The following is a 10,297-nucleotide window of genomic DNA, read 5'->3' on the forward strand; positions in this document are numbered from 1 at the left end:
GCTTTATATAAGATTTAAAATCTTGTTGCCAGATCCTATTTATATTCCTATTAACCTGTGTACTTATTATATATGACATATGAAATAAATATTGTTTAAACCAACCTGGAATAAACCTATGTCTACTCAGTAATCGGTAAAACATCTCCAAATTAAAATGCACTTTTCTCTATATTCTTGATAACCTGACATTAAACAAATTGAATATCAAAATTAGCAGAAATGAAAAAAAAAAACCTTACCTGAGAGTTAGTGATAGCAGTGAGCTTGCCTTTGTCTATCTTTAGTGACAGACACAATTTACTAGGTTGTTCCTTCTTGGTGGGTTTCCGTCGGGGATAACGGGAGTCATGTATACTGTAGTAGCCAAAGCTTGTGTCGTCCTCCTCGTCTGAAGATTCTGTCAACAAGCGGAGACAGGTACATGTTTATCTGGTTTTTAAAAAAGAAGCATTTGGCAAAGATTCTCTTAGCCCAATCTGAATCACTCTGATGTATCTACAATTTTTGTTTTAATTTTTTTCAGAACTTTTTCATTACTTTGATAAAAGAAAGGCACACCTACAAATTGATCAGACAGAACTTGTAAACAATATTATTTGGGAGGATGATCATCGATTTGTTTAAACTCTTGATTTAATATCATTTTTCTTTTTGTTATTTTTAGAATACTTAATCACATGAACAAAGCTACTACAAGGTTAATACTATTTTACAGGCATCTAGGTTTCTAAATATCTTTTCTTTCTTTCAAAATTACTTACTTTAATATTCGAAATATATGTTTAATTTTACACAAAGTATCACAATGTAAGTAGTAGAAATACTTTAAAAAAGGGTATACCTACCGTACTTGATAGCTGACTTAGCCATGTGGAAGGAATCCTGGAGGGCATTTGGGTAGCAGCTGAGGTCAAAGGGCGCAGCCAGTAATGGGTCCTGTGTCTGGAGAGGTGAGGGGGCCATCGGTTCCCATAGTAACAGGTCGCTATTTACCCTTCAATATCAACAGTTGGATAGTAAATACTATGTACTCATCTAACTCAATTATGTTTTAAAATAATGATCTGTATCGCAAATTAAAAGATCTTTAATTCTATATCATGGTATTATAATAGCAATTGGAAAATCCATCCATGTAATAATACACAGCTAACAGTATTGTGAAGGAATAATTTGCTTGCCTTTATCCATTTTCTGAAAAATCAAAAGTATGATGTTGAATCTTTAAGTGTCCACTGTATGAATTAGATAGTCTGAAATAGTAGCGGTAGGCCTACCTATTGTACAGAACTTCATAGAAGTGTTTATCAGGAATGTAGAGGTCAACAAAGGGCAGAGAGAACTCCAAGGTCATGTGTGTGTTGCCTAGTGACTTCTCTTGGAACTCCTGGATCTCCCTCCGATCTCCAGGCATAATCATCTATGGGGAAAATAAAATGGTAACATACTAATTCTCCTGTGGGAAAAATAAATGGTTACATACTCATTTTCATGTATCAACCAACTTAATACATAACCACAGAGAGAAATTAAAAGGGTGTTCATTGATCCAAGAACAAACAGTTATCATCTATAAAACACAGTATAAATAAGATGTAAGGTTACCTGGTGACTGTCCAAGTCAGTACCTCAACCGTACTTAAGGAACAAGTACAAAGTTACATGAAGTATATCAGTCAGAACCTTAACAGACCTTATGATGCAAGTAAACAGTTTTCTAGGTACTATGCTAGTCAGTATCTTAACATAAAGTATGACACAGTAGTGAAGATACCTGGATAATGTCCAAGTCAATACCTCACCAGAACATAGGGCAGAAGTTTATCTATAAACAAGAACTTGTTTTATATGTACTTATCCACAGTGACCTTTGACTTAGTGACTAAGATCTGAATGACAATGACTCCAACTTTACCTCCTCACTGACATGAGTAGACTGGTCCTTTTCACTGTATTCCTCTTTTCCATACATGTTCTTTTTGTTTGAGAAAGGCGAGGGGTCCCTCTTTGTGAACAGACACGCCCCATGGAGAGAATCCTGAGGTGTGTTGTCTTCTGATTCCACAGGCTCCTCCTCCAGTACTGATGTGGTCTTGTTAGAGAACTTGATGGACAGTCTATATAGTAATACATATCAATTAGTACCAGGTAACCTCTGTTCTGTAAACTGTTTAAGTTCTGTTCTGTAAACTGTATATGGAGCATGTAATAAAAACAATCTTCTTAAATTAATATCAGTAAAATATCAAGTTTAATTAAGATATTAGCAACCATGAATGTCTGTATTGCTCACTTAGATTTTTACATCACCTTACCCTAGTGATATGTCAAACCAAATAGGATACAAACTATGCAGTCATGTAGAAAGCGTAAGATTTCTAAGCCCCCCTCCCCCTTCTTGAACTGCGAAGATAAAAAAAACTTTGTAATATGATTGCCTTGTCAAATAAGTAATTTTGTACTTTCTTAGACCCTTAGCTGAATTAGTCCTTTTCTACCTAATCTCTAAATTGGTGAATATGAAGAAGTCAAAACTTATCTGGAATTTGAATAGAATTAATATGTTTTACTGTAAGAATTTGTATAGGATTAATGTTTTACTGTAAGAATTTGAATAGAATTAATGTTTCACTGTAAGAATTTGAATCGAATTAATATCTGTTACTGTAAGAATTTGAATAGAATTGATATGTGTTACTGTTAAGAATTTGAATATAATTAATATGTGTTACTGTTAAGAATTTGAATATAATTAATATGTGTTACTGTTAAGAATTTGAATATAATTAATATGTGTTACTGTTAAGAATTTGAATAGAATCAATATGTGTTACTGTAAGAATTTGAGTAGAATTAATATGTGTTACTGTTAAGAATTTGAATAGAACTAATATGTGTTACTGTAAGAATTTGAAGAGAATTAATATGTGTTACTGTTAAGAATTTGAATATAATTAATATGTGTTACTGTTAAGAATTTGAATATAATTAATATGTGTTACTGTTAAGAATTTGAATAGAACTAATATGTGTTACTGTTAAGAATTTGAATAGAATCAATATGTGTTACTGTAAGAATTTGAATAGCATTAATATGTTTTACTGTAAGAATTAATATGTTTCACTGTAAGAATTTGTATAGAATTAATGTTTTACTGTAAGAATTTGAATAGAATTAATGTTTCACTGTAAGAATTTGAATCGAATTAATATCTGTTACTGTAAGAATTTGAATAGAATAAATATGTTTTACTGTAAGAATTTGAATAGAATTGATATGTGTTACTGTTAAGAATTTGAATAGAACTAATATGTGTTACTGTTAAGAATTTGAATATAATTAATATGTGTTACTGTTAAGAATTTGAATAGAATTGATATGTGTTACTGTTAAGAATTTGAATAGAATTGATATGTGTTACTGTTAAGAATTTGAATAGAACTAATATGTGTTACTGTAAGAATTTGAGTAGAATTAATATGTGTTACTGTTAAGAATTTGAATATAATTAATATGTGTTACTGTTAAGAATTTGAATAGAACTAATATGTGTTACTGTTAAGAATTTGAATAGAATCAATATGTGTTACTGTAAGAATTTGAGTAGAATTAATATGTGTTACTGTTAAGAATTTGAATATAATTAATATGTGTTACTGTTAAGAATTTGAATAGAATCAATATGTGTTACTGTAAGAATTTGAGTAGAATTAATATGTGTTACTGTTAAGAATTTGAATAGAATTAAGATGTGTTACTGTAAGAATTTGAATAGACTTAATATGTTTTACTGTAAGAATTAATATGTTTCACTGTAAGAATTTGTATAGAATTAATATGTTTTACTGTAAGAATTTGTATAGAATTAATGTTTTACTGTGAGAATTTGAATAGAATTAATATGTTTCACTGTAAGAATTTGAATAGACTGAATATGTGTTACTGTAAGAATTTGAGTAGAATTAATATGTGTTACTGTTAAGAATTTGAATATAATTAATATGTGTTACTGTTAAGAATTTGAATAGAACTAATATGTGTTACTGTAAGAATTTGTATAGAATTAATATGTTTTGCTGTAAGAATTTGTATAGAATTAATATGTTTTACTGTAAGAATTAATATGTTTCACTGTAAGAATTTGAATAGAATTAATGTTTCACTGTAAGAATTTGAATAGACTGAATATGTGTTACTGTAAGAATTTGAGTAGAATTAATATGTGTTACTGTTAAGAATTTGAATAGAACTAATATGTGTTACTGTAAGAATTTGTATAGAATTAATGTTTTACTGTGAGAATTTGAATAGAATTAATATGTTTCACTGTAAGAATTTGTATAGAATTAATATGTTTTGCTGTAAGAATTTGTATAGAATTAATATGTTTCACTGTAAGAATTTGTATAGAATTAATGTTTTACTGTAAGAATTGAATAGAATTAATATGTGTTACTGTAAAGAATTTGAATAGAATTAATATGTGTTACTGTAAGAATTTGAATAGAATTAATATGTTTTACTCTAACAACTGCTGGCGCCCTACCTTGGGAAGTTGTTGCACCCATCTTCATTCTCATCACCACCCACAAAAGCAAATGGTTCTGGCTCCTCTTTGATTGGGTCGATCTTGAAAAAGGCTGGAATTTAACAGACACAACATTTGTCTCCCTTCCATTGTATTCTCTTTTGCCAACCACGTAGCTGGTAAGGGGTAACTAAGTATGATTACTACTACTTTCAAATCTTGAAATTAATAGCTGTGGGGTCCGTCATCACATAAATTACCTAAGCTGTAACCAAAATGTAGAATGCCAAACAAACCTATAAATTACTGCAGTATTATCATTTCACTTATGGTTTGATAAAATATAATCATAATATATATGATGACTTTCATTATCATTTCAATGCAATACCATTTACAAAATTGAAATTGATCTAAATCTGAAGAGAACATATGAATTATATTTCTGCAGTAGCTAGTGCCATTGTTGTTTTCTAACATCTTTATTGTGACCTTACCAAGGAGTCATTTGGTGACAAACAAAAGAAAAATATATTTTTTCTGAAACCTTTTACAGCATAGAAAATATAATGCCGAGATCAATTTGTAAAAAAAAATAAAGTATTAAATGTGTTTCCATTCTAGATAATATGAATGAATCTCAATTCATATAGTTTGATACATAATGGGAGTTTGTTAGAGATCGTGTAAGTATCCTAATTCTGGGAGTGAGGCTACTGGACTGACCATGGATGTCCCTACAGGTGATCTCCAGTTCTGAGATGGTCTGTGAGGACAGGTAGCTGGTTTGGAACAGCACATCCGACATTTGTAGGATCAGGATCTCATCCCGTAGGTTTTTCTGCCACCATGGCAACTTGTCAACTTGAGATAGGGGTCGAAGGTCAGGGATGGGAAATCTGTACAGTAGGATATCACATACTTATATTGGATTAATATCTGAGAATATTTATCAAATTTAATAATTTCTGTTAAAATTTCTGTTAAAATTTTAATTTTCTTACATTATTTCTGTTGTGATTTTTTTTTTGTAATCTGTAACACAAATTTGAGGAAATTCTATCCCAACATTTCGCATCTTTTTATTACCTGAGTGAAAGTTTGGCAGCAGGACAAGAAATCTGTAGGTCATACTTGTGTTCTTGAGTACCAGGACCATCATCTAGTGCCTGGCTCAGGGCATAGGAAGTCATCTACACAATCAACATAGTATGATACAGATAAACATGTACATAAAACAAGTGCATAATCATTCAGACCCCCCACCCCCAAGGAGATGTTGAAAGATAATCCGAATTTCAAGGATGGAGGTCGGGGGACAGAATGCTGGAAGTTTTTACAAAAAGACATTATCAAATTAAACCACCAAGGCAAATGACTGACCATGGTTAACCATTGCTAATGTTCAAAAGCATAGCAGAGCACAGCAACAGCAGGGTTTGATCATATGATCATGGTCACAGCATAAGTAGTCCATGGTTTAGGGGATGGGTTGGCCAATTAACGTAAACTGTCAAACCATGGTCAGCCCTGGTTATATATTCTAAAAAGATGGTAGTAAAGCCATGGTTAGTGATGGTTTACCATGGTCAACAATGCTTCAAAACCATTCAATTTGCCTGGGCAGTTAAGATTACTTAAGTAACTTTAATTTAATTGCAAAAACTTTCCTAGATTGAGGTGCATATGAAGTTTGTAAAGTTACACAGAATGGTTCTGGGGAGGTGCACCAGAAATGATTTTGCTTTTTAGCTATTTGTTTCAGTGGTAACAGGAAAATGTCCAAATAGAAACTTGTGGACAGCTTAATTAAGGCACAACTACTTAAGACTAATAAATGTATATGCAAAACCCTAGTATTGAGTTTCATGAAGCTAGCATGAAATATTTTTTGAAATCTGCTCCAGAAACAATAGTTTGCATTTTTTGCCTTTTGTCTCCATGGTCAAAGTAGAAACATCAACAATTACATGTACAAGCAAATTTGTGGAATTAATATCCCCTGCTTGCAGACATATTGTAGGTTAACATAATTGAGGTTAGGTTTAAACATGTGAATATCGTGCTGTTGAGACATAATGTACAGCTTGAAACTTGAAGGAAAAAAAAAAGCCCTATACCTCATTGATTATCTGTAAATATGCACAAATCACATTGGTTGGCAAACTTAGCATGAGTTGGATGTGCATAAGGAATTTGGTTGAAACATCTTAAGGTAATAGGATTGTGTCACCATTTCTCAGTAGAATTTCTTCCAATTTGGTAGTTATATTGCGTTGAAGTAAAGAAAATTTTCTGCCACAAAAAAAATATAGGTTGTTAGAATTTAAAGGATTTGAAATGAAAATTTATGTAAAAAGGAGTGAGTTTTGAAAAAAATAAATGAAAGACACAAGTTTAGGCAAATTAATGTCAATAAAAATGATACTGACATAGATTAGTATTGAATTAATGTATATCAATTTAATAAATGCTGAAATTGTGTAAAATTAATTATCTATAAATGTTTAAAAATTGACATTTTATAATAAAACCATGTACATATAGTAATTGCATGTAAAGAGTTATCTTTCTTGAAAAACTTCACAGTAGTGAAATAGGTAGCCGGGTTCCTGAAGTACAGAAAAATGGACACATGTGACTCATTGATAAAAATAAATAAAAAAATAAATGCCTGGATTGCTTTGAAATACTTTAATATTGAGAGAACACACTGTTCTGTCAATAATAAACATGCAATAGTTTTTCAGTTTAATATCAAATATCAGAATATGCGGAAATTGTGATACTGTCTCCCTACATTGGATTTTCAACTAGGGATGCACTTCCTATTTCAGTTTATCAATACACTCCTATGACCTTAACAATATCTACAGCAACAAGTACTAATTGTAATGGCAGACCATTACAGATGTCACCCAAATTGCCCCCATAGTCGCAAAGATGCATCAGAAAAGGATTGCATCGCCATAGTACACCTACAATGTACAAACTTAATTTGAGTAAAATTGAGTAATTTCTAAATTGCAACCAATCAGAATCCTCTGTGTAGTTGCTATGGCAATGAAACGTATACGATTGAATTTGTAGTCCCGTAATACCCCTATATACCACCGAACAATATCCGAATTACGACCAATCAGAAGCCTCTGCGTGGTTGCTATGGTAACGAAACTTATGCGATATTATTCGCAGTCCCCTAATACCCCTATATACCAATTTTCATAAAAATCAAAAAATATTTAAATTTCGACCAATCAGAAGCCTCCATGTGGTTGCTATGGCAAAAAAATATATGTGGTTGGTTTCGCAGTCTCCTTATATACCAATTTTCATCAAAATTGCAACCAATCAGAATCCTCTGTATAGCTGCTTTGGCAACGAAACATATGTGGTTGAATTCGCAGTCCCCTTATAGCCTTACATACCAATTTTCATCAAAATCGATCAATATCTGAATTTCCACTAATCAGAAGCCTTCATGTGGTTGCTATATGGTTACTATGGCAACATAACCTATGCGTTTGAATTCGCAGTCCCCTAATATCCCTATATACCAATATCTAAATTTGACCAATCAGAAGCCTCCATGTGGTTGCTTTGGTAACGAAACTTATGCGGTTGAATTCGCAGTCCCCTTATATCCATATATACCAATTTTCACCAAAATCGAAGTTTGAAGAAAATCGGTTAACATTTGTTTTTTTTCGTTATTCAAGGGGCAATAACTCTGCCAAATGGGGTCTGCTGAAAGTAGTCATCTAGCTTGGCCAAGCCCTTAAGGCATTTATCCCTGTGACCAAGTTTAAAGTAAATCGGTTAACATTTGTTGTACTTATTGCACAGAAACAAAACCAAGCAGATAATTACGGTTTTCGTTATTCAAGGGGACATAACTCCGCCAAATGGTGTAGAATTTATCCCTGTGACCAATTTTGAAGAAATTCAGTTAACATTTGTTGTAGTTATTGCACGGAAACGAAACGCGCGGCGGATAATGACGATTTTCATTATTCAAGTTGCCATAACTCCGCCAAATGGGGTCCGCTGAGAGTGGTCAGTGAACTTGGCCGAGCCCTTAAGAAATTTAACCCTGTGACCAAGTTTGAAGAAAATCGGTTAATATTTGTTGTAGTTATTGCACGTAAACGAAGCGTGACAGACAGACAGACCCAAATTTATATCCCACGTTTCGGTGAGAACTGGGGATAAAAATGTCTTAATAGTAACTAACGGGCACTACTAAATTTGTTAACAAGTAGACTGATGGAAACATAATGTTTTGTATTGTTATTTTAACAATTTTTAGAGATATTCTCTGGGAAATAATTATTATTGCTGTTCTGGCAATTTGCTTCCGTGGTAACAGGATCATTAGCAATAATGAAAACTTCCAAATACCAAAAGACACTTCTAGACTACTGGAATGATGTGCATAAAAAGTTTGACAAAATTATCTCTTACTCTGGACTGGTGTATCCACACTTTTCCCGGTGTGAGATATCCTCGTCTTACTTTAGCATTCATTACAATTGGATTGTACCCCTAAGGGGGGGAAAGGTTCTATGAATATTGAACTTTTTTGAGTTATAGAACAGAAAAGCTACATGACCAAAGACTGTAGCCCGAAGACACATGTATACTGGCCAGAAGGTATGGGTATTGTGATTATTAGTTACAGGTATATAATTATGTACCCCGCCTGTCATGTTGGTGGCCACACTTGTACTATAGGGGCGTCTAGTTGGCTCGGGTTTGATGAGGCTATTGATCCTGTCCACAATGGTGATGTCCACCTCTGATTCCAGCTGTGCCAGGACAAAACTGATCTCTGTCCTTGGGAAGCTGTTGGCTTTCTGAGACCCCTGTGTCAAACAGTTATGGAATGTTTATATTTAAAAAATATACATGTCAGGTTAATTTTCTCTCAAAAAGGTGATGATAACAGGGCATTCAATAGGCCCTTGAAACTTCAAACCCTTCAAACTGGAAGCCCACTATGACAGATGCGGATTCTTTGAAACTGTTGCTACAAATGTTTCATATTATTCTTTGTTAAGATCACATAAAAGTAAAGATGAGATATTTTGTAGGTGTGGATAGAAATCCTATTTTCAATATCCAAATAAGAGCCCCTTTCACTCTCCCTACCCGTAGTTGCTCCAGGCTTTTGATGGTGGCCTTAACACAGGGGGCACCACCATGCATGCTGCTGTACATCTGGCTGGAGTGGGTCGGAGAGGGTGCCACATCTCGATGGAACACCAGCAACTAGAACAAACAAAACAACAGTGACGATTGTTATAAAGGAAAACTCACAATACATATTAGGGCCACATTGCAATTCAACACTCAACTCATTCACCCCTGAAATTTCATAATAAACTCTTCCAACCTTTGAATCATAAGAGTTCAACAAGAGGCCCATGGGCCTTTACGGTCACCTGATTTATTTATACAGAGAGTTGATTTTGTTTTTAACATGAACAGAAATATTATTAAAAGTGACAAAAAACAATAAAACCACCTTACTCAATATCTAGCATACAGATTTCAGACTAAAAAGGATTTGAAACTAGCACCTTTGATTCTTAACAAGGAAAATGAAGAAATTTTAGCACACTGACTCCTTTGAGCCCCACCCTACAGCCCTTGGAGGTAGGGCTGGCTCAAAATTTTCAAAGTATCAAACTGTCAATTCAAGGTTATAATTCCAATCAAGTTATTAACATGTAATATTCAAAGTATCATTTGCCATTATAAAC

The 10,297-nt window shown here is 33.0% G+C and overlaps 1 protein-coding gene across 2 annotated transcripts in view; it reads right to left on the reverse strand.

The window, feature by feature from the left end:
- LOC110454351 (autophagy-related protein 2 homolog A-like) overlaps nt 1-10,297 on the reverse strand; it is a 69,037-nt gene that overhangs the window by 21,720 nt on the left and 37,020 nt on the right. For both annotated transcript variants that reach the window (XM_021503819.1, XM_021503818.1), the window contains 9 exons: nt 9,684-9,803; nt 9,230-9,397; nt 5,622-5,725; nt 5,259-5,431; nt 4,551-4,644; nt 1,919-2,120; nt 1,281-1,423; nt 849-997; nt 243-400 (listed from right to left, as the gene is read on the reverse strand). In XM_021503819.1, the coding sequence (XP_021359494.1) occupies nt 243-400; nt 849-997; nt 1,281-1,423; nt 1,919-2,120; nt 4,551-4,644; nt 5,259-5,431; nt 5,622-5,725; nt 9,230-9,397; nt 9,684-9,803 (1,311 nt within the window). The remainder of the gene's footprint in view (nt 1-242; nt 401-848; nt 998-1,280; nt 1,424-1,918; nt 2,121-4,550; nt 4,645-5,258; nt 5,432-5,621; nt 5,726-9,229; nt 9,398-9,683; nt 9,804-10,297) is intronic.

This window comes from Mizuhopecten yessoensis, unplaced genomic scaffold, assembly GCF_002113885.1.
Source record: "Mizuhopecten yessoensis strain PY_sf001 unplaced genomic scaffold, ASM211388v2 scaffold7781, whole genome shotgun sequence".
Classification (NCBI taxonomy): Eukaryota; Metazoa; Mollusca; class Bivalvia; order Pectinida; family Pectinidae; genus Mizuhopecten; species Mizuhopecten yessoensis.